Source organism: Trachypithecus francoisi, unplaced genomic scaffold, assembly GCF_009764315.1.
Source record: "Trachypithecus francoisi isolate TF-2019V2 unplaced genomic scaffold, Tfra_2.0 Lachesis_group15, whole genome shotgun sequence".
Classification (NCBI taxonomy): domain Eukaryota; kingdom Metazoa; phylum Chordata; class Mammalia; order Primates; family Cercopithecidae; genus Trachypithecus; species Trachypithecus francoisi.
In genome coordinates, this window is record NW_022681460.1 from 103,694,495 (window position 1) to 103,718,677 (window position 24,183).

A 24,183-nucleotide genomic window follows, 5' to 3' on the forward strand; every position below is an offset into this window, starting at 1 on the left:
TTTCTAGCCTCAAGCAATCCTCCTGCCCTGGCCTTCCACAGCCCTGGGATCACAGGCATGAGCCACCTCACCCGGCTGGCTTGCATTATCTTTCTATTTGCTGACCCTGATCGACAGGATAGATTTATGCAAGCAGAACTGCTTGGAGCAATACTGCCCATGGAGATGTTGCTGAGATATGTGGTCAGGTGAGCAAAAGTAAGCTGCAGAAGTGTGGTGTGATCCATTTATTTACCAAACTACTCCCTCCTCAGTCTTATCTATTTTTCTTTTTTCTTTTTTTCTTCACATCAGATGGGTAACATGCCAACCTTGTAACAAGGTTTGAGGGAGGTACATCTCATGACACCCTCGTGAACACCCAACCATCGTGCTTGGGAGCCACAGAAGCACCTCATCTGTCATTCTCTGTTGTTGCACATTCCCACCAGCAAACAATCCTGCTCTGCTGTCCCACTGGAAACCAAACTCCAACTAAACCAAACCTTCTCCCAGCCCACTTAATGCTGCCAGCCCCATTCCCATTTTTCTGTTCTCTTTGGCAGTGAAAGTCCTTAAAAGAGCTGCCAGTCCTGGCTCTCTCCAACTCGTGTTCTTGTGTTCCTTCTAAATCCCACCCCCAGGTTGGGTGTGGTGGCTCACGCCTGTAATCCTAGCACTTTGGGAGGCCAAAGCAGGTGAATCACTGAGATTAGGAGTTGGAGACCAGCCTGGCCAACATGGTGAAACCCCATCTCTGCTAAAAAAAAAAAAATTAGCCAGGCGTGGTGGCGGGCACCAGTAGTTCCAGCCACTCTGGAGGCTGGGGCAGGAGAATCACTTGAACCTGGGAGGTGGAGGTTGCAGTGAGCCAAGATTGCGCCACTGCACTCCAGCCTAGGTGAAAGAGCGAGACTCCATCTCAAAAAATAATAATAGGCCAGGCGCGGTAGCTCACGCCTGTAATCCCAGCACTTTGGGAGGCCGGGGTGGGCAGATCACAAGGTCAGGAGATCGAGACCATCCTGGCTAACACAGTTAAACCCTGTCTCTACTAAAAATACAAAAAATTAGGTGGGTGTGGTGGCGGGTGCCTGTAGTCCCAGCTACTAGCGAGGCTGAGGCAGGAGAATGGCGTGAACCCGGGAGGTGGAGCTTGTAGTAAGCTGAGATTGTGCCATGGCACTCCAGCCTGGGCGACAGAGCGAGACTCTGTCTCAAAAAATAATAATAATAATAATAATAATTATTATTATTATTAAATAAATAAATCCCACTCCCACCAGGCTTGCCTGGCCCCCACTGCTACACACAAACCATTCTTCTGAAGGTTGCCAGTGACTGCAACATTGCCATGTCCATCGGTGACCTCTGAGTCAACCTCTGATGTGACTGACACAGCTGCTGCTTACCCCCTCCCCAGTGCCCTTTATCCACCAGGCTTCCTGGACCCAGGTCTCTTGGTTCCTCCTACCTCCCTAGCTGCTCCTCCTTAGCTCCTGACTTTTTTTTTTGATACAGAGTCTTGCTCTGTCAACCCAGGATGGAGTGCAGTGGCATGACCTCAGCTCACTGCAGCCTCAACCTCCTGGGCTCAAGTGATTCTCCTGACTCAGATTCCTGAGTAGCTGGGACTACAGCTGTGCACCACCACACCTGGTTAATTTTTGTATTTTCTGTACAGATGGGGTCTTGCCATGTTGGCCAGGCTGGTCTCAAACTCTTGAGTTCTTGATTTTTTTTTTTTTTTGAGATGGAGTTTCATTCTGTCATCCAGGCTGGAGTTCAGTGCATGATTTCAGCTCACTGCAACTTCTGCCTCCTGGGTTCAAGCGATTCTCATGCCTCAGCCTCCTGAGTGGCTGGGACTACAGGTGTGCACCACCGTGCCTGGCTAATTTCTGGTTTTTAGTGGAGACGGGGTTTCGCCATGTTCATCAGGCTGGTCTTGAACTCCTGACCTCAGGTGATCCGCCCACATCAGCTTCCCAAGGTGCTGAGATTACAGGCAAGAGCCACTGCACCCAGCCAGCTCCTGACTTATTCATGCTTGGTCCTGGGCACTCTTTTCCTCTCCATCACCCTCTTGGTGCTTGAGGTAGGCAAAATAATGGCCCCAAAGATGCTCATGTGTGAATCCTTGGAACCTGTCAATACGCTGCCTTACATAGCAAAAGGGACTATCCAGATATGATTAAATGAAGGACCTTGAGATGGGGAGATTGTCCTGAATTACGTGGGTAGGTCCAGTGCAATCACAAGAGACCTCATAAGGGAAAGACAGAGCAGGAGAGCCAGACTCAGAGAGAGACTGGAAGAGGCTATGCTGCTGGCTTTGAAGACAAGGGAAGGGGCCATGAGCCAAGGAATGCAGGAGGCCTTTAGAAAGATGAGGAAAAACAAAAGGTGGAGAGCGGATTCTCCCCCAGAGGCTCTGGAAAGGAATGCCATCCTGCTGGTACTTTGATTTTAGCCCCTTAAGACCATTTTGAAATTCTGACCAGCAGAACTACAAGATAATATGATGGGCATAGCAGCTCATGCCAGTAATCCCAGCAGTTTTGGAGGCTGAGGTGGGAGGATCGCTTGAGCCTAGGAATTCGAGACCAACCTGGGCAACACAGGGAGACCTATCTCTACATAAAATAAGAAAAAAAGTAGCTGGGCACGGAGCCAGGCTTCCATTCCAGCTACTCAAGGAGGCTGAAGAGGGAGGATCGCTTGAGCCTAGGAAGTAAAGGCTGCAATTAACCGTGATCATGCCACTGTACTCCAGCCTGGGTGACGGGGGGGGGGGGGGGGGGGCGGAAAAACCCATAATGGGCCAGGCACGGTGGCTCAAGCCTGTAATCCCAGCACTTTGGGAGGCCGAGACGGGCAGATCACGAGGTCAGGAGATCGAGACCATCCTGGCTAACACGGCGAAACCCCGCCTCTACTAAAAAAAATACAAAAAACATAGCCGGGCGAGGTGGCGGGCATCTGTAGTCCCAGCTACTCAGGAGGCTGAGGCAGGAGAATGGCATGAACTCGGGAGGTGGAGCTTGCAGTGAGACGAGATCTGGCCACTGCACTCCAGCCTGGGTGACAGAGAGAGACTCCATCTCAAAAAAACAAAAAACAAACAAACAAAAAACCCATAATGAACTCATGTTGTTTTAAGTTACGAAGTTTATGGTACTTTGTTATAGCAGCAGCAAAAAACTAAATCAGTGATCCTGGCCAGTCTCCTGATTGTAAACCCTGACAATGCCCATATATATCACTTCCAGGGTAACTGTCACACTCAGATATTCAGCTGCCGACTTACTGGACACCTCTACTGAGATGTCTGAATTCTGGACCCTCCTCCCAAGGCTTCTTCACCCACTGGAGTTGGTGGCAATGCTATCCTCCTAGGTACTTGAGCCCAAAGTCTCGGAACCAGCCTTAACTCTTCTGTCCCTATCGCTCCCCTCATCCAGGCTGCTGCTGAGTCCTGCTGGCCCCATCTTTAACACACAGCCAGATTCCGACCACTCCTCACCATCCTCCTCTACCACCCGGCCTTGTGCCTGTGTGACAGCCACAGCCTCCCTGCCTCCACCTCTGCCCCTCTATTCTTCTCAGCACAGGAGCAGAGGGGTCCTTAAGACAAAGAGTGTCGCTCTTGTGTTCCCCATTTCATTTGGTGTAAAAGTTGAATCCTTAGGGAGGCTGACAAGGCCACCTATAATGTGGTGCCCCCCTCCCACCTCTGTGACTTCATCTCCTACCAGCCCCCACCTCTCTCTGCTCCAGCCATGCTGGCCTTGCTGTTTCCTGGGCACAGCAGAAGGGCTGTACCTCCCCACCCCAGGGCCTTTGCATGTGATGTTCCCCTTGTCTGGTGCACTCTTCCCTGATTTCCTCATGACTAACTCCCTCACTGCCTTCAGGATCTGCTTAAATGTCACCTTCTCAACAAGGCCTGCCCTGAGTACCCTGAATTGCCACTTGTCCCAGTTACCTCCATAAGGCCCAACGGTTCTCACTGTGCCCTACTTTTTGTTTTCCTTTCAATGTACAGTATCATTTATCCATCTATCATTCTTATTGTTTTGCTCATCTCATGCGCTAGAACATAACTCCACGAGGGCAGGGATCTTTGTATTGTTCATGGTGTTTAAAACAGTGCCCAGCACAGAGGGCATTAAATAAATAAATAAATAAATAAATAACTGGAAAGGTATCGGGGTAAGGTGGGGGTTTTCTTTGTTGTTGTTGTTTTTTGTTTTGGATGGGGGGACAGGGTCTAGCTCGGTCACCCAGGCTGGAGTGCAGTGGCATGATCATGGCTCACTGCAGCCTCGACCTCCCATATTCAAGCAATCCTCTTGCCTCAGTCTCTAGTAGCTGGGACTACCAGCCTGCACCACCGAGCCCATCTAATTTTTGTGCTTTTTGTAGACATAGGGTTTCACCATGTTGCCCAGGTTGCCCTTGAACTCCTGGGCTCAAGTGATCTTCCTGTTTGAGCTTCCCAAAGTGCTGGGACTACAAGTGTGAGCCACTGTACCCAGCCTTTAGAAGGGTTAACAATTCTAAAGCCACCATACATGCAGAGTAAAAGGGAACAATTAAGTAAATGGATGGAGGATGATAGCAGCCAGGCTTCCCACTGTTACAGATGAGCAAGGAGACGTATCTAGAATGATCCATGTGATGACCATGGATTAGACTTGGAGATGTTAGGTTAAACAGGTTTAGCTAAAACAGTATCATAGATGGTTACATATAGAAATATAGATTTGTGTGCATACAGGTTAGTACACACACAGATTTCCTTGTTCTGTCCACTAAGAGGGCCAAGAAGCAACAGCACCCCATAGCCATGAGCACATCTTGCACCCAGATCTTGGTTTCTAATACCATTCACTAATGAAAGGAACCAGGGTTCCTTGGAGAAACAGCTGATTCTAGGACTAAGATAGGAAATAGAAAAGATGAGCCTGGAGCATCTTGTGGTGCCAGAAAGTTAAGGAAGTGCCCAAAATCTCACAGTGAAGGAGTGTGTCACAGGGACACAGTAGACAACTGAAAGGCACCCAGTGGCTAATGCTGGAACAATTTGAACAACAAAATAAAGTAGAATTGGATTACACCCAAAGTATACAGGATCCATGGATCCATACTGATATAAATTAATGAATCAATAAATGGAGAAGAGACAAATCTCCAGTGCAGAAAAATTCCAATAAGTGATGAAGATGCCCTGCCCTCAAGGAGGTGGAGCTTAACTCCCATCCCTTAGGTGTGGGCTGCACAGAGTGACCTCCTTCTGAAGAGCACAGTATCAAACGCAGGGGAAAACAGTAGCTCTGCTGTAAAGAAACCTGACAAGCACTGCCTCAGCCAGGTATCAAGTTAGTCCTCCTGAGAGCACATGCCCTTTGTAGGAAGTGAGGAGAAGGGCACTCACCTCCCAGCTCTTCCTCCCAGAACACATAACTCCAGTCTAGTCATGAGAAAAATATCAATCAAATCCCAATGAAAGCCAAGGACAGTGGCTCATACCTGTAATCTCAACACTTTGGGAGGCCGAGGTGGGCAGATGACGAGGTTAGGAGTTTGAGACAGCCTGACCAACGTGGTGAAATCCCATCTCTACTAAAAATACAAAAAATTAGCCGGGCATGGTGGCGTGTGCCTGTAATCTAAGCTACTCAGGAGGCTGAGGCAGAAGAATCACCTGAACCCGGGAGGCGGAGGTTGCAGTGGGCTGAGATTGTGCCATTACGCTCTAACCTGGGCAACAGAGCGGGACTCCATCTCAAAAAAACAAAAACAAAAACAAAAAAACTCAATTGAGTGACACTCTACAAAATACCTGACCAAATAAACAACCTAACGATGCATCCTAAAGAACTAGAAAAGGGCAATCCAAATCCAAAATCAGTAGAAAAAAAGAAATAAAGATCAAAGGAGAAATTAATGAAATTGAAACAAAATAATACAAAGGATCAACAAAACGAAAAGTTGGTTTTTTGAAAAGATAAAATTGACAAACCGTTAGCCAGACTAAGAAAAAAAGAGAGAAGACCCAAAGAAACAAAATCAGAGATGAAAAAGGAGGCATTACAACAGATACTGCAGAAATTCAAAGGACCATTGGTGGCTACTGTGAGCAGCTATATGCCAATAAACTGGAAAATCTAGGAGAAATGGATCAACTGATGGACACAGACAACCTACTAAAATTGAATCATGAAGAAATCCAAAACGTGAACAGACCAGTAACAAGGAATGAGGTCGAAGCCTTAATAAAATGTCTCCCAGAAAAGAAAAGCCCAGGACCTGGTGGCTTCACTGTGAAATTCTACCGAACCCTTAAAGAAAAACTACCAATCCTACTCAATCAAACTATTCCAAAAAATAGAGGAAGAGGGAATATTCACAAAATATCTGACCAGTACTCCTTAAAATTGTCAGCATGATCGGTTGGGGGCAGTGGCTCATGCCTGTAATCCCAGCACTTTGGGAGGCCAAGGCGGGTGGTTCACCTGAGGTCAGGAGTTTGAAATCAGCCTGGCCAACATGGAGAAACCCCATCTCTACTAAAAATATAAAATTAGCCGGGCGTTGTGGCGCACGCCTGTAATCCCAGCTACTCGGGAGGCTGAGATGGGAGAATTGCTTGAACCTAGGAGGCGGAGGTTGCAGTGAGCCGAGATTGCGCCACTGCACGCCAGCCTGGGGGACAAGAACAAATCTCCATCTCAAACAAAACGAAACAAAACAAAAACTGTCACTGTGATCAAAGACAAAGGAATGTCACAGCCCAGAGGAGCCTAAAGGGAGATGGGATCCTGGAACAGAAAAACACTGAGGAAAAACTAAGGCAATCTGAAGAAACTACAGACTTGAGTGAATAATAATGCACCGCTACTGATTTAAGAATTGTGAAATGCACTATCCTCCCCTAAGATGTTAACAGTAGGAGAAATTGGGTATGGTACCCTGAACTGGATCTTGGAACAGAAAACGAGAGTTAGTAGAAAAGCTGGTGAAATTCAAATGAAATCTAGAGCCTGGTTGGGAAGTATTAATGTGCCAAAGTTGGTGTTTTAATTGTGACAAATGTGCCCCAGTGATGTAAAATGTTAACAATGGGGGAGACTGGATGAGAGGTATATGGGAATCCCCTTACTAACTCTGCAACTTTTTCCAAAAGAAAAAGTTTATTTATTTATTTTTGAGATGGAGTTTTGCTCTTGTTGCCCAGGCTAGAGTGCAATGATACGATCTTGGCTCACTGTAGCCTCTGTCTCCTGGGTTCAAGCGACTTTCCTGCCTCAGCCTCCCAAGTAGCTGGGATTACAGGCATACACCACCATGCCCGGGTAATTTCGTAGTTTAGTAGAGACGGGGTTTCACCACATTGGTCAGGCTGGTCTTGACCTCCTGACCTCAAGTGATCCACCCACCTTGGCCTCCCAAAGTGCTGGGATTACAGGTGTGAGCCACTGTGCCCAGCCAGAAAAAGCTTATTAAAAAAAAAAACAAAAATAGCCTCACAATTAAATAGAATCATGGCATACAGTAAGTGCTTAGAAATGGTAATGGGTATTACTATTCTTTTCTTTTTTTTTTGAGACAGGGTCTTACTCTGTTACTCAGGCTGGCATGCAGTGACAGGATGATGGCTCACTGCAGCTTCAGCATCCTTGAGCTCAGGTGGTCCTCCCACTGGCGTAGCTGGAACTACAGGCGCATATCACCACACCCAGTTAATTTTTGTGTATTTTGTAGAGACGGAATTTCACCATGTTGCCTGAGCTGGTCTTGAATTCCTGGGCTCAAGCGATCCACCCACCTCGGCCTCCTAATGTGCTAGGATTACAGACATTCTTTTCTTTTTGTTCATGGAAATAACTCATTCAACATATAGTCACATGTCTTTACCCTTACAGTAAAAAATCCCCCCAAAATACAGAAACGAATAAAGTAGAAAGTGAAGCCTTCCATTATTCCACCTCCCACTGTCAGGTCAATGTATCACAGTCCAGACTTTTTCCTCTGTGTATGTGAGTGTTTATTTCTAAACTTTTTTTTTTTTGACACTGAGTCTTGCTGTGTCGCCCAGGCCGGAGTGCAGTGGCATGATCTCAGCTCACTGCAAGCTCCGTCTCCCGGGTTCAGCCATTCTCCTGCCTCAGCCTCCCGAGTAGCTGGGACTACAGCCTCCCACCACCACGCCCGGCTAATTTTTTGTATTTTTAGTAGAGATGGAGTTTCACTGTGTTAGCTAGGATGGTCTTGATCTCCTGACCTCGTGATCCACCTGCCTCAGCCTCCCACAGTGCTGGGATTACAGGCGTGAGCCACCGCGCCCAGCTATTTCTAAACTTTTTACAGACATGAGATGACACCCTACATTTTAGCAACTCACTCAGTTTCGGTATAGCATAGACTGATATGTCCACATCGCATCACTCTCCAGGGTTCTGAATGCCTGTGACCTATGCTACAACATGGCAACAATTGATTTACCATTTCCTTAAGATGAACATTAAGCTATTTCTAATTTTCCCCCACAAACAATGCTTTAATGAACACCCTCCATCTCACACCTCTATGAACACGCAGGAGAATTTCTTTGGGAGAAATCCCTGACTATGGAATTGTGGGTATGATGGCACGTTTAAAACACTGTCATCCTACTGCCAAATTATCCTCTCATTATTCTGGGAATGAACTGCCTGCATTCACCCCTCCCAGAGGCAGAGCAGGGCACCATCCCCTACCCCTGCCTTCCTCCTTTGGTGACATCTCTCCTTGAACAGGGTGGGGTGAGAGGCCACTGTGACAACACAGATATGGGGGTCGGCAGAGGGACAAGCCCTGTGGCTGCCCAATTAGGACCTCAGGGAACAGTACTGGATGTCCCCTTCTGAGACTCAGCGTGTATTTAACTGGCAGGAGTCTTGGTGACTCCTAATCACCAGTGCCAAGGACCATACCAAATGGAAGTAGGGTGGCTGGCAGGGAGAGGCTAAACGTCACTTTAAAAATCACAATAACACGATTTTAGATTTGGAAAAAGTCAAGAAAAGAACCTTATTGTACAAAGCATCCATTTGCCATTCACGTATTCATTCAACAAATATTTCCGTTCCTTTTAGTTCAGGTTATTCTTAGGATCGCCACACTGAACAAAAGAAAGTCTCACTGAACTTCCATCCCACTTGGGGAGACAAATTAAAAACACAGTGAGTGGGAAGTACTGTATTAGAGTAACAGCCAGCTGCTGTGACAAACCCAAAATTTCAGATGACCACTGAAGGCTTCAGGACCCCAGATGAGGCCAAATGTCCCCACCGCCTAGCTCCAGGGCATCCTCTTTCCAGAACTTAGAACTAATCTCTGTGGCTGGACAAAGTGGCTCACGCCTGTAATCCCAGCAAGTGATTCTCCAGCCTCAGCCTCCTGAGTAGCTGGGATTATAGGCGAGTGCCACCATCCCAGCTAATTTTCGTCTTTTTAGTAGAGACAGGGTAACCCACATGGTCTCAGAGGAACCTGATGGGATGTCAAAGATTGACAGTCACCCTGGACTGCGTGTGGTGGCTCATGCTGAGGCGGGTGGATCACTTGAGATCAGAAGTTCAAGACAAGCCTGGCCAAAATGGTGAACCCCTATCTCTACTACAAATACAAAATTAGCCAGGTGTGGTGACACATTCCTCTAATCCCAGCTACTCAGGAGGCTGAGGCAGGAAAATTGCTTGAACCTGGGAGGCAGAGGTTGCAGGGAGCCAAGATGGTGCCATTGCACTCCAGCCTGGGCGACAATAGTAAAACTCCATCTTAAAAAAAAAAAAAGAAAAGAAAAAAAAGTAGTAAGTGTTAGAGGATGGGGGTAACAATTTTATATCAATCTAGACCTGAATCAATGAATGAAAAGTTACTGCTAACCTACTATGTGCTACTGTATCCCTCTTAGTAACAGTAGACTTCAGCTTCAAATTCATGGTTTCCCCGTCTTGCTGGGGTCTGGGGTGGGCTCCATCCCCTCTGGGGAAGAGAGTACTAACTGTCTACCTGGTATCCACCAGCCCCTTCTCCTTTCTAGGAGCCCTGCTTTACCCCAGGGGGCAGTGTGCTTTTGCAGGGAGTCCAGTGATCAGAAGGGGAAGTTGCTGGACAGGGCATCTGGGAAAGCTCTTTATACCACGAGGATTCCATCGAGGCTGCTGTGAGCTATGACTGTGCCGATGCACTCCAGCCTGGGCAAAAGAGCTAGACCTTGTCTCTTTGTGACCCCTCCTCTTTCCCCTTCCTGCTTGCATGGTGGATATGGGTGGGACTCCAGCAGGGCCAAGTTTAGCCCTTAGTGTGCCTTTGTTCAAACTCGGACAAGACTTCTGCTGTGAGAAGTCAAATTAGGAAAAAGACAGCTCCCATGGGCTGAAGCATCCCCTGTGAGTGCAGGGCCTGGGGTGGCAAGCAGACCACGGGCTGCATTTCAGTCCTCACTCAATCCCTTTGGCAGGGAGCTTGGAGCAGCACACAAACTACACAACCATCCCCAACAGCCCTGATCTTGGACTATGCGGCAACTTTGAGGATACAAAGCACTTGCTGAAGGCAGAGCTGAAAGACAAAAGCCTGGACCCTTGATAAGGATGGAGCTTCACACCAGCCCTGGCTGACCTCCCTGGGTTTTCTTTTGCTCTTTAAAAAAAAAAATGTAATAATCTATTTTGAAATAATTTCAAAATTTCAGAAAATTTGCAAGAACCCCTGACAAAGAGCTCCCCTTTACACAGATTGGCCAATTGTGTTTTTTTAAAAAATCTTTTTTATAAGTTTTTTATTTTTGTAGAGATGGGCTCTATGTTGCTGAGGCTGGTCTCAAACTCCTGGGCTCAGCCGATCTTTCCAAAGAGCTGGATTACAGGTGTGAGCCACCACGCCTGGCATGGCCAGTTGTGAATGTTCTATCACATCTGTTCAGCTCCCCCACATCTCTCTCTCCTCTTTCTCCCTTCTTCTCCCTCTTTCTCTATGGGTAAATCCTTGAGAGTAGTTGGCAAACATATGTCATCACCCCTAAATCCTCCAGCATGTGTATCCCCCTAACAGGGACAATCTAATGACCCCCCAGATCACCTCTGGCTCCTTAAGAAAAACAAAACTTCCACCCAACTCACTCATTTCGGTTTTCTGTTTAAGTAGACAAACCAATTCTAACTGCTCCCCTCTTTACCCCTAAAATCCATGGGGCTGGGGAAAAAACCCACACCATGCCCAGTGCCCCACACCACACTCTGCTCCAATCCCTCACACCTGTTAGCACCTTTTGGCCTCAGAGCTTTTCGTGTTTGCAACTGAACTGAAAGCCACGTAACATAAAATTCATCATTTTAAAATGTGTAATTCAAGGCCCAGCACTTTGGGAACCTGAGGAGGGCAGATCACTTGAACTCAGCAGTTGGAGACCAGCCTGACCAACATGGTAAAACCCCATCTCTACTAAAAATACAAAAATTGGCTGGGTGTGGTGGCAGGCATCTGTAATCCCAGCTACTTGGGAGGCTGAGGCAGGAGAATCACTTGAAGCAGGAGGCGGAGTTTGCAGTGAGCCGAGATTGCACCACTGCACTCCAGCCTGACCGACAGAGTGAGACCCTGTCATTCATTCATTCATAAATAAATAAATAATGTGTGTAATTCAGTGGCATTTAGTACAGTTACAATGTTGTGTAACCACCGCCTCTACCAAGTTCCAAAGCCATCAGCCCAGAAGGAAGCCCGGCACAACTGCTCCGTTTCACCTGCCCTAGCCATCCCCGATCACTTTCTGTCTCCACGGATCCCCTGCTGCCTGACCCTGCATAGACACAGAACTGCACATCCAGAGCCACCTCAGAACATTTGCAGGAGCAGTTCTTTCTTCCCAGGTGCTCCTCCCTCCTCTTACTCTGGCACCCTTTAGGGTTCACTTCACCAGCACCCCTTTGGGGCTCTCCCTAGAGCCTCACCTGAGGTCAAGTTCTCCCAGCACATATCCTCAGAAACCCGAGGTTTCTATTATCAGCATTTGTCACCATTACAATTATTCTTCAGGACTACTTCATTCATGCCTTCTGTACTTAGATTATAAAGTCTATTAGGGGTAGGGTGTGGTGGCTCACACCTGTAATCCCAGTGCTTTGGGAGGCAGAGGCAGGAGGTTTGCTTGAGGTCAGGAGTTTGAGACCAGCCTGGGCAACACAGGGAGAGCCCGTGTCTATAAATAATAATAATAATAATAATAATAATAATAATGGCCAGGCAGGGTGGCTCATGCCTGTAATCCCAGCACTTTGGGACGCTGAAGCGGGCAGATCACCTGAGGTCAGCAGTTTGAGACCAGCCTGGCCAACATAGTGAAACCCTGTCTCTACTAAAAATACAAAAATTAGCTGAGTGTGGTGTTGCATGTCTGTATTCCCAACTACTCGGGAGGCCGTGGCCGGAGGTTTGCTTGAACCCAGGAGGCAGACGTTGCAGTGAGCCAAGATTATGCTGCTGCACTCCAGCCTGGGTGACAGAATGAGACTCTGTCTCAAAAACAAATACATAAATAAAATAAATAACAATTTTTTTTTTTTTTTTTTGTGAGACGGAGTCTCGCTCTGTCGCCCAGGCTGGAGTGCAGTGGCCGGATCTCAGCTCACTGCAAGCTCCACCTCCCGGGTTCACGCCATTCTCCTGCCTCAGCCTCCCGAGTAGCTGGGACTACAGGCGCCCGCCACCTTGCCCGGCTAGTTTTTTGTATTTTTTAGTAGAGACGGGGTTTCACCGTGTTAGCCAGGATGGTCTCGATCTCCTGACCTCGTGATCCGCCCGTCTCGGCCTCCCAAAGTGCTGGGATTACAGGCTTGAGCCACCGCGCCCAGCCAAAAAAAATTTTTAAAAAACAAAAAATAATAATACTCCTTAACAAGGGCATGTCTGTCTTGTTTATCACTATATACCAGGGCCTAGGCCAAAATCTGGCATGGAGCAGGCCAAAATATTAACAGTAATATTTTGTTAATTGAATAACTAGATGATTGTTCCCACGGAGGAGTCATCTTGTATTGCCCCGGCTGTGACACAGGCAGCTCCTACACTCAGGGGCCTGCCCGCCCCTCACATGCCCATATATGGACATGATGCAGGCCAGCTGGCCATGGTTTGTGAGGTCCTAGCCCCTTTGCCCTCACAATGACCAACGGCCTCCTGGCATCTATAAGAGGCTGCAGAGCTGGCCCCTGACTTACAGCCCACAGAGTTCCACCTGCTCACAGGTTGGCTGGCTCAGCCAAGGTGGTGCCCTGCTCTGAGCATTCAGGCCAAGCCCATCCCGCACCATGGCCAGGTACAGATGCTGTCGCAGCCAGAGCCGGAGCAGATGCTGCCGCCCGAGACGAAGATGTCGCAGACGAAGGAGGCGGAGCTGCCGGGCACGGAGGAGAGCCACGAGTAAGTGGGCCCAGCTGAGGGTGGGCTGGGGCTGGGGCTGGGGGCTCTCGGGGCCCAGTCTTCCTCTCACTACCTTTTTTGGTCTCACCAGGGTGCTGCCGCCGCAGGTACAGGCTGAGGTGTAGAAGATACTAATTGCACAAAATAGCATGTCCACCAAACTCCTGCCTGAGAATTTTACCAGACTTCACGACCCTCTTGCCACATCTTGAAAATGCCACCATCCAGTGAAAATCAGGAGCCTGCTAAGGAACAATGCCGCCTGTCAATAAATGTTGAAAAGTCATCCCACTCTTGTCTCCTTGTCCTTGAGAGGGTAGGCTCAGTGGGGAGGAGGGCTCAGGGATGAGCAGAGGTGGAAAGGGCCTGGGCATGCGACGGAGGAAAGATGTCTGTGGGGGAGACATGAGAGACAGACAGTTGTCACGCTGGGTTTTGTTACAAGCCGTTTTTTCTTTTTTTTTTTTGAGATGGAGTCTCAACCTGCTGCCCAGGCTGGAGTGCAGTGGCGTGATCTTGGCTCACTGCAAGCTCCACCTCCTGGGTTCACGCCATTCTCCTGCCTCAGCCTCGCGAGTAGCTGAGACTACAGGCGCCCGCCACCACGCCCGGCTAATTTTTTGTATTTTTAGTAGAGACGGGATTTAATCGTGTTAGCCAGGATGGTCTCGATCTCCTGACCTCATAATCTGCCCACCTCAGCCTCCCAAAGTGCTGGGATTACAGGCGTGAGCCACTGCACCCCGCCGTTGTTCCAAACTCTTAGTACCAACAAGTCACAACCAATACGTGCCTCCCCAAGTCACAAACAGAACCCGCCTCCCAAACTCTCTTAACAGATCCCTACCCAGTCGCCGTTGTTCCAAACTCTTAGTAGTACCAACAAGTCACAACGAATACGTGCCTCCCCAAGTCACAAACAGAACCCGCCTCCTAAACTCTTAACAGATCCCTACCCAGTGGGGTGCTGTAGCCAGGTCTCTCGAGTTTGAGGACCCGCTGTGTACATTTCCGCACTCTGCTTGGTGACGTCATCTTGGCAGCTTGAAATGGACCATGGAGTATTTACAGAAATTAGCAAATGCTACAAATCTGGGTTCCCTGCATCCCTGGAACCCCAAAGACAGTTAAACATTTACCAGCTGGAGCTCAAGATTGAACCAGCTCTTCCTACCTGACCTGTCCCCTAGCTGCCCACCTGGGTTTATTTCAGCCCAAAGCTGAAATTTTCATTCTTCAACAAAGGAACTCTTAGATTATAACTGAAATAGATTAGGTCAGTCGCCATCAGGAAAATTAAATTCAAAACTGTTCATTCCTCATTCCGTGCTAGAAGTTTTCAGCCCCATTTGCGTACAGAGATAACTTGTCCAGGTAGCAGCAGACCTGAACTTTTCCCATTTAATCAAGCGCCATTAAGGAAGTTTCTTATCTGCCATCCTGTAAACTCAAACATTTTTGTTAACCACTGGTTTCTTTACTCTTTGGGGCACAGTTTCACAGTGTTATGTCCACTCGAGGAAACAAAGGTTAACTTGTCCGTCTGATCGGACCTAAGCCCACACTCAAGCCATATGATATACTACCTATACTAAAATTTTTAAGGCAAGAGTTTAAGACCCCAGTGAGATTTGGGGAAGGATCAGGAGTTAAGCAGCCACCCAGACACAAGAAATCCTACTGGGCACTGGTCTACTTGGCTCACTCACAGCCTAAGAAAGCCCACCTCTCCGATTCCTTGACACAGGCCCTGGGTCACAGTCATTTCATGATGGTACAGCAAACCCAGAGCATTTCAGCCGAGACCAGAGGCTCTGAGACCCAGTTCCCTGAAGTAACAGGGCCAATCAAGCACCTCAGAAATGTCACGGTACGACTTCTGCTTATGGGGCACCAACTGTGTGCCTGGTATTCTGCATAAATCACTACCTTTTTTTTTTTTTTTTTTTTGAGACAAGGTCTCTCTCTGTCAATCAGGCTAGAATAGAGTGCAGTGGCGCAAACACAGTTCCCTGCAGCCTCAACCTCCTGGGCTCAAGTGATTTCCCCTACCTCAGCCTCCTGGCCTCCTGAGTAGCTGGGACCACAGATACACACGACCATGCCTGGCTAATTTTTCTAATTTTTTTGTAGAGATGAGGTCTCACTTTGTCACCCAGGCTGGTCTCAAACTCCTGGGCTCAAGCAATTCTCCTGCCTTGGCCTCCCAGAGTGCTATGATTACAGGCATGAGGCACTGCATTCGCCTATGGTGGTATCAACAACCTCGTTCTTGGCCGGGCGCAGTGGCTCACACCTGTAATCCCAGCACTATGGGAGGCCAAGGCGGGTGGATCACGAGGTCAGGAGATTGAGACCATCCTGGCTAACACGGTGAAACCCATCTCTACTACAAACACAAAAAAATTAGCCAGGTCTGGTGGCGGGTGCCTGTAGTCCCAGCTACTTGGGAGGCTGAGGCAGGAGAATGGTGTGAACCTGGGAGGCAGAGCTTGCACTGAGCCGTCATTGTGCCACTGCACTCCAGCCTGGGCGACTGAGTGAGACTCTGTCTCAAACAAACAAACAAACAAACAACAAAAAAAAAAACCCTTGTTCTTTCAAGTGAGCACATGAGAGTTTAGTGCTAGCCCCAGCACTACCATGATCCTGATCTGATCACTTTAGCAATGACTCCCCATAACACAGTTGGATCATGACAGCAGCTTGGCTGGACAGGCAGACCCCCAGGTGTGCCTTTTTTTTTTTTTTTTTTTAGTTAGGGTCTTGTTCTGTCACCCAGGCTGGAGTGCAATAGTGGGAACATGGCTCACTGCAGCCTCGACCGCCTATGCTCAAGCAATCCTCCCATCCCAGCCTCCTGAGTAGCAGGGACTACAGGCACATGCCACCACGGACCCAGGCTATTTTTTAAAATTTTTTGTAGACAGAACCCTCACTATGTTGCCCAGGCTGATCTCAAACTCCCGGGCTCAAGTGATCCTCCCATCTTGACCTCTCAAAGTGCTAGGATTACAGGTGTGAGCCATCACACCCAGCCCCTTCTTATTTTATTTTATTTTATTTTATTTTTTTAGATGAAGTTTCGCTCTTGTTGCCCAGGAGTGCAACGGTGCCATCTCAGATCACTGCAACCTCTGCCTCCTGGGTACAAGCAATTCTCCTGCCTCAGCCTCCCGAGTAGCTGGGATCACAGGTGCCCACCACCAAGCCTGGCTAATTTTTGTGTATTTAGTAGAGATGGGGTTTCACCATGTTGACCAGGCTGGTCTTGAACTTCTGGCCTCAGGTGATCCACCTGCCTCAGCCTCCCAAAGTGCTAGGATTATAGGTGTGAGCCACCATGCCCTGCTCCGCCCCTTCCTATTTTCATCAGCAAGCTCTGGTCATGAAGATTTGACTTAGCAGGACGTAGCATAAGGCCTCAGCATTTATATTTTTTTTTTTTTTTTTTTTTTTTTTTTTTGAGGCGGAGTCTCGCTCTGTCGCCCGGACTGGAGTGCAGTGGCCGGATCTCAGCTCACTGCAAGCTCCGCCTCCTGGGTTTACGCCATTCTCCTGCCTCAGCCTCCCGAGTAGCTGGGACTACAGGCGCCCGCCACCTCGCCCGGCTAGTTTTTGTATTTTTTAGTAGAGACGGGGTTTCACCGTGTTAGCCAGGATGGTCTCGATCTCCTGACCTCGTGATCCGCCTGTCTCGGCCTCCCAAAGTGCTGGGATTACAGGCTTGAGCCACCGCGCCCGGCCAGCATTTATATTTTTAACACATGCCCTCAGAGAGCTTGAGGGCCCTTATAAAGGACCTTCTTATCCCCAAAGAGAGGCAGCACAGAAACCAAGGGTCTGGCAATATCACCCATCACCTCCTGCAAGGATCTGAAGATTAAGCCTCTGAATTTGTTTCCTATTGCTGCTGTGACAGATCACCACAAATTTTGTAGGTTTAACAACATAAATGTATTATCTTACAGGTCTGAAGTTCAGAATTCTGAAAGAAGTGTCATGGGGCTAACATCAAGGGGTCAGCAGGGCTGTGTTCCTCCTGGATGCACCAGGGCAGGATAACCCATTTCCTTATCCATCCCAGCTTCTACAGGCTGCCTGCATTCCTTGGCTTGTAGTCTCTCCCTCCATCTTCAAAGCCAGCAGTGTGGCATCTCCCAGTTTCTCTTCCTATGAGCTTCCTGCCTCCCTATTTTCTCTTCTAAGGGCCCTTGTGACTGCACTGGGCCAGCCCAGATCATCAAGGATAATCTCTACATCTTCGAGTCCTTAAATTTGTGTATCTGCCATATTCCCACATTCTCCCTGCCCTCCATGAAAGGGAAACTGGTTTTGCAGTTTCTGTGATTCTAATCCTGGACTTTAATGGGATCATCAAAGTTCAATGAGAAGCCCTGGCAAGGCCGAGCAGGAGGGGAGAAGATGCATATTTCAGAGGCAGAGAGGGGAGCATCCCCTGCGCTAGGGAGTAAGTGGAGAGCCAAGGGTATGACTAAAACCAGGCTGTCTCCGTCTGAATGCTGGCCCGGCCTGGCCTTCTCAGCAGAGTGGCCTTGAGCAACTCAACTTCTTCATGCCTATTTACCCCACAGAAAATAGGGATTTTAAGAGTTAGGAATGCCAGGGTGGTGGCTCACACCTGTAATCCCAGCACTCTGGGAGGTTGACATGGGAAGCTCACTTGAGGCCAGGAGTGTGAGACCAGCCAGGGCAATATGGTGAAACCCTATCTATCTCTACAAAAAGTACAAAAAATTAGCTAGGAGTGGCAGCACACGCCTATAGTCCCAGCTACTCGGGAAGCTGAGGTGGGAAGATCATCTGAGCCAGAGGGGTAGAGGTTGCAGTGATCTATGACTGCACAACTGCACTCCAGCCTGGGCAACAGATACTGTCTCAAAAAAAAGAAAAAAAGAAAAAGAGAGAGAGAGAGAAAATGAGTGAATGTATGGGAAATAAATGAATCAATGCTTGGCACATAGGAATTATTAGGGAATTATCTGCTGCTGTTACCGTCTTAACAGTAAACTGTGTGCACAGGGATTCCAAGTGACAGTGTGTGTGCCCACTGGCTTGGGGATGTGAGGGCTTGCATTAGACAATAAAACACCTGTCATCTGTATGGTTGCACCTGTTGCAAGAGACAGAGAACACGCTTTACAGGCAAGGCAAGGGGGTCTCTCACCCTTCCAGCCCTGCAGCTTGGGTGCCAGGGCCCTGCTAGCTGTGACCCCTGGCCCTGTGCTGCCCTCACAGAGAAGGCTGGGCAGGGTGGGGACGGGGCGGGGCCGCCGAGTCATAGTGGGCGCCCCCTTTATATACAAGCTTCCGGGGAGCCTCGCAGACCAGACCAACAGTAACACCAAGGGCAGGTGGGCAGGCCTCAGCCCTCCTCCCCCACCCTAGGGCCCACTGCAGCCTCAGCCCAGGAGCCACCAGCTCTCCTAACACCATGGTCCGATACCGCATGAGGAGCCTGAGCGAACGCCCGCACGGGGTGCACGGGCAGCAGGTGCATGGGCAAGAGCAAGGACACAACGGCCAAGAGGAGCAGGGGCTGAGCCCGGAGCACGTCGAGGTCTACGAAAGGACCCACCAAGGCTACTCTCACCATAGGCGCAGGCGCTGCTCTCGAAGGAGGCTGCACCGGATCCACAGACGGCGGCATCGCTCCTGCAGAAGGCGCAGAAGACGCTCCTGCAGGCACCGGAGGAGGCATCGCAGAGGTCTGCCCATGCCCCCGCCTTGCCCTGCATGTCCCTGACCATCCCAGGCACAGGAGGGAGGCTGGGACCCACCCCACCTGACAAAGGCTCCAGCCCCCAACCCCTATCCGCACCCAGAGTCCCTAGGTGCCTCCCTCAACCAGAACTTTCTTTCCCAAAAGGCTGCAGAACCAGGAGGAGAAGATGCAGAAGGTACTAAGCTTCTTGGGCCCCTCACCCCCGGCTGGAAATTAAGAAAAAGTCACCTGCCCAAGAAACACCAAGAGAGGCCATAGCAATTCTCCTCCATCAAATGCTCAAGCCCCCAGCTGGAAGTTAAGAGAAAGTCACCTGCCCAAGAAACACCAAGTGAGGCCATAGCAACTCCCCTCCACCAAATGCTCAAGCCCTGAGTTGCCGCTGAGAAGTCCACAAGATCTGAGTGAAATGAGCAAAAGTCACCTGCCCAATAAAGCTTGACAAGACACTTGCTGGCCTGTTGGGTTTCCTTTGCACGAATCACATTTCCTTTTCATGAATCACACAAACCTGGCTTCCCTCGTGCCCAGGGTGGGAAGAAGCTTCTCTGCAGTCCTTCCTCAGGGGCGGGTGGGGCGGGAGCTCTGCCGCTCTGAGGGCGCCTAGGAGTGGGTTACTGTGCCTGGGAGGCCACCCTGTGATGCTGTCCTGTCTATCGCACATCCTTCCATGGAGTCGAAGGCCACATTAGTCTGTCTGGATCCCCCTCCAGTGAAAAACCTGATCCTATCCCATGAAAGGAGAAAATGGTTAGAACAGATTGAGCCCTAATTAAGTCACAAAGATGTCAAGGCACCTTGTAGCCATATTTAAAAGGCTTTCTGTGTGCCACAGTTTAAAAACACAACCCATCTTGAGTGTTGGGTGGTTGGAAGTGTAAACGGTGTGGGCAGAGGAGCAGTACAGGCAATGGCTTCAAGGTGGGGAGCAGGTCTGGCGTGCTCCAGCAACAACTTGGTCAGCACAGAGGGGGCAAAAGGCAAGGAGTAGATGAATGCAGAGTAATGGGCTGGGCTGTGTGAAGCCTATGCTGTCTGAGGCCTCTGGAGACCCAGGGAGAATCTGATCCTTGCTGCCTGCATGTGGCTGCATCACTCCTGTCTGAAATCAAGGACCCTTGCGACTGTACTGAGGGACTTTCTGGACAACCCAGGATAACCTCCCCATCTCACAATCCTTACATCATAGATTCCAGGATCAGGATGGGCATTTAGCCAACCACAGCCACCGAGGACTGGGGGGATAAAACTGGCAAGATCCAATCCATATGTTGGAAAATGGATTCCTGGTGCTCAGAAATGACCAATCTTTAAGAAGTAATGAGTTTCTGAAAAAAAAATGAAAAAAAAATACATATATATATATATACTTCTTTCTTTCTTTTTTTTTTTTTTTTTTTGAGATGGAGTTTTACTCTTGTCACCCAGGCTGGAGTGCAGTGGTGAGATCTTGGCTTACTGCAACCTGCACCTCCTGGGTTCAAGTGATTCTCCTGCCTAACCTCCTGAGTAGCTGGAGGAGCTTTAAAATTTTTTGGGGGGGTATTTTTAGTAAAGACAGGATTTCACGATGTTGGCTGGGCTGGTCTCGAACTTCTGACCTCAGACGACCCACCTGCCTCGCCTTCCAAAGTGCTTGGATTACAGGTGTGAGCCACCATGCCTGGCCTGAAAAAATTTAAATTTAAAAAATACCACTGCAGTGTACAAAAGACTCATTTCGATGTATAAAAGACAAAGTCCTAAAACCCCTCCCCGCATGCTGAAATTGTGCCACATAGATGGGGAACCTTGCCAAGGGGCAGCTCCATGATGTCTTCAAAGAGACCTGTGGCCCTAAAACACTTAAGAGGTTGTCACTCCACCCTGACCTGGGCAGAGTGGCATCTGGTAGGTGGCGTCCATCTTGCATCAGTCAGGGACAAAGCAACCCCTTGTTCATCCCAGCTTGGTTTCTGGCCTGTGCCCATGCCTTGGACAAACAGAAAAAGCTTAGGAGCTGTTGCTTTTCAAGAAGATTTCACACTTTCAGGCCCCCGAAGGAAGCGTTCCAAGGGTTCCTGAGTTTTATGAAGGTAGAGCTTACAGAGTGCATACACTTTAAGTACACAGCTTGATGATTTATTTCCAAGGGTCAGCAGTCAAGAAACTCGACAGAGACAGCTCTCTCTGGCTGGCGATTTCTGGGATGTGGGGAGGAATCTGTGTGTGCCCCTCCTGCTTCTAGAAATTCAATCTCTAACTCCCATCCCAGCTACAAGGGAAACTTTCTCCAGGGCCAATGAGGTCTATGGTGTCAGTATCCGCACTGGCCCCAACGCTCAGCCTTGCAGACCTTCCCTGTGAGGGCTGGGAGCTGCCAGTGGCTGAGGTCTGAGTTAGCTGTTGGCTCAGACCCAGGTTTCCGAGTGGGGGTGGGCTCCCTTTGTGATGTCAGCATCCTGCCCCCACTCACAGCCCCTTCACCAGCCACCTCACCTCCTTGTCCAGAGAGACAGGCAACGTGGACCATGGGTTCCCGCTGTGCCAAGCTCAACACAGGCCACAGCCCAGGCCACAGCACGGGCCACAGTATGGGCCACAGCATGGGCCATGGCCGGGGCCACGAATCCTCCATGAAGAAGCTCGTGGCCTGCTTGAGTCAGGATAACTTCTCCTTGTCATCAGAGGGTGAGGAAGAGGAGGAACAGGAGGAGGAAGGGGAAGAGGAGGAAGAAGAGGAGCTGCCAGTGCAGGGCAAGCTGCTGCTGATGGAGCCTGAGCGGCAGGAGGAGGCCCAGGAGAACAACGCCGAGGCCCAGCAGAGCCCCGAGTCCAAGGAGACACACTCCTGACCCGTGACGAAGGCCCAGGAAGGGACACCCACTGCTGCTCCGGCGACCGTGTTCAGAGAAGAGTCAATAAAAAGTCTCTGAGGAATTCTCCCTGTCTCTGGTCTCCCCTCGCCCTATCCCTTCTGGTCCCATGTGTGCACGTGTGTGAATGCATGTGTGTAGGTGCACGTGGAGGGAAGCCAGCTGCCAAGGAAGGCTGAAGAGCAGGGCTCGGTGACCTTGTTCCCAAGCCCCAGCCAGAGGTTCAGGGACTTTGGGAGGGGGAAATCATCTCAGCCAAATCTTCCTGTCTCTGGGACAGGGGAAATTCGTCTCCTAGTCCTAGCACACCCCAACTGAGGGCACCCAGCAGGACAACGTAACTGCCTTCATCGCAGTCCCCATGGTGCCGCCCCAACCACGGGCAGTCTTTTAAGAACACTGGCTTGGGAGTTCAGCAGACCTGGGATCAAATTTCTTTTCTGCTAGCTACGTGCCCTTGAGCAAGTCACTGGTGTCTTTGAGCCTCAGCCTGCCCCTCCTGGCATTTGGGGGAAGCTAATAGCTACTCATGGGTCACCTGATCAGGAGAATTAGCTCAAGGGCTGAGTGGGACCAGGCCTGGCGCCAGTCAGTGCTGAACTATGACAGGGATTGTTGCTGGGGTCATGGTGGTTTCCTCTGGGTCCTTTTTGGCTGCAGACTCTTCCACTGCGAGTCTATGCTGCTGACGACCATCTGCACCCCTACCTGGAAGCTCACTCCTGCCTTCTTCAAGGGGTCTAGCCCTGGGGGCAGAGACAGTGCCCCATGATAGCAGTAGGCAAAGGAGGCCTAGGGAGGTGACTGGGTACAGATGCAGAACCTAGGCCGCATCCTCTCGCTCTGGGCTTGGTGCGCTTTCTGCAAGGAGCTTTGGAATGCGTCTGCCGCCCACCCTACCGCCGGCTCCTCCCTCACTCCTTCCACCCCAAAGAAGGGACAAATGTGATCTCCACCACATTCCCTCACAGTCCTCCAAGCACCAGCCACCTTGAGCTAATTCACCTGATCAGCTGATGCCCTGTCCCTGAGGGCATCCTAGTTGGTACCGTGGCAGTGGGGCTGGGGGATTTTCAGGGAAGCCTCGGTTCCTCTGGGGTCCATGTTTGAGGGTAGGAAGGGGCCTTGGGCTACCCTGAGGAGAGGCCACTGCTCTGCCCTCCAATGGCCTAGGGCAGAGGAGGCCCTGTTACCCCAATACTCCCAGCCCCACAAATGACGCAGTTGGTCACCTTTGTCCTTTGGTCCAAGGCCCGAAGGTCCACCCACCCATTCATTTGCCCAGGAAACATGAGCCGAGCCCCTGTTGTATGCCCCACATGGTACTAGTCACTAGGGGGCCTGGTATTAATAAAACGCAGTCCCTGCCATCCTGGGAGAGTTCACGGTCATAGGTGCGAGGGCAGGTATGTGACGTGCCGCACACCTGCTGCTGGGAGAGGTCAGCCCTCCCTGGGAGGACTGGAAAGGTGTGTGGAGGAGAGGCTGGTTGACGGCAGGCCACGATCTCCATTCCAGGCTATGTGCTTGAGGGTGGGGAAGTGGGGCGTTGGCAGTGGAGGAGCAGCAGGCCATGGGAAGAGGGATCCAGAGACCCAGAAAGTCTTCACAGCTTGGTCTAGCACACACCCCACAACCGGACCTGCTGAGCCCACCCAAGGCAGGGCCCTGAGAACCCTGCCGCAGGTGTCCCTCTAATCACTGAGAATCCCTTACTGACCTTGAGAGGCAGCCAGACCTGAATATGACTGGCTCTGTCCCTGATTAGCCGAGGGACTCTGGGCTGGTTACTCCACCTCTCTGAGCCTGTTCCCTCTTTGCTAAACGTAATCACTGTACCTGCCTCACGGGGTGCATTAGTTTCCTGGGGCTGCCATACCAAATGGCCACAAACTTGGTGGCTAAAACAACAGAAATGTGTTCTCTGCAGTTCTGGAGGCTGGAAGTCTGAAGTCGAGGTGGCAGCTGGGCCGATCTCCCTCCCGAGGCCTTAGCAGCGAATCCTTCCTTGCCTCCTCTAGCTCACAGAACTCCAAGCTTGTCTCCATCCTTACATGGTTTCCTCTTCTCCCTGAGTGACGCCTCTTCTGTCTCTCATAAGGATGTTTGTCATTGGATTTAGGGTGGGCC

The 24,183-nt window shown here is 49.9% G+C and overlaps 3 protein-coding genes, 1 non-coding gene and 1 pseudogene across 5 annotated transcripts; 4 read left to right on the top strand and 1 right to left on the bottom strand.

Annotated features, from left to right (window-relative positions):
- Window positions 1-288: 288 nt before the first annotated feature.
- Window positions 289-393, bottom strand: LOC117098193. The gene has a single exon (XR_004443245.1). It is a non-coding gene; the product is annotated as a small nucleolar RNA U13 (small nucleolar RNA).
- A 12,842-nt stretch (window positions 394-13,235) lies between these two features.
- On the top strand, window positions 13,236-13,741 carry PRM1 (protamine 1). The gene is made up of 2 exons (XM_033235727.1): window positions 13,236-13,452; window positions 13,544-13,741. The coding sequence occupies exons 1-2, from the start codon at window positions 13,341-13,343 to the stop codon at window positions 13,585-13,587; spliced, it is 156 nt and encodes a 51-aa protein (XP_033091618.1). The 5' UTR covers window positions 13,236-13,340; the 3' UTR covers window positions 13,588-13,741.
- A 5,038-nt stretch (window positions 13,742-18,779) lies between these two features.
- Window positions 18,780-19,647, top strand: PRM2 (protamine 2). Of its 2 annotated transcripts, none has more exons than XM_033235729.1 (2): window positions 18,780-19,181; window positions 19,299-19,647. In XM_033235729.1, exons 1-2 carry the CDS (start codon window positions 18,908-18,910, stop codon window positions 19,454-19,456), a joined length of 432 nt encoding a protein of 143 aa, XP_033091620.1. In that variant the 5' UTR covers window positions 18,780-18,907; the 3' UTR covers window positions 19,457-19,647. The 2 variants fall into 2 exon arrangements, with proteins under 2 accessions (XP_033091620.1, XP_033091619.1); XM_033235728.1 differs by having other exon boundaries at window positions 18,787-19,181; window positions 19,343-19,647.
- A 1,284-nt stretch (window positions 19,648-20,931) lies between these two features.
- PRM3 (protamine 3) lies at window positions 20,932-22,111 on the top strand. The gene has a single exon (XM_033235730.1). The coding sequence runs from the start codon at window positions 21,709-21,711 to the stop codon at window positions 22,030-22,032; it is 324 nt and encodes a 107-aa protein (XP_033091621.1). The 5' UTR covers window positions 20,932-21,708; the 3' UTR covers window positions 22,033-22,111.
- On the top strand, window positions 21,060-21,183 carry LOC117098173 (annotated as a pseudogene).
- Window positions 22,112-24,183: the final 2,072 nt, after the last annotated feature.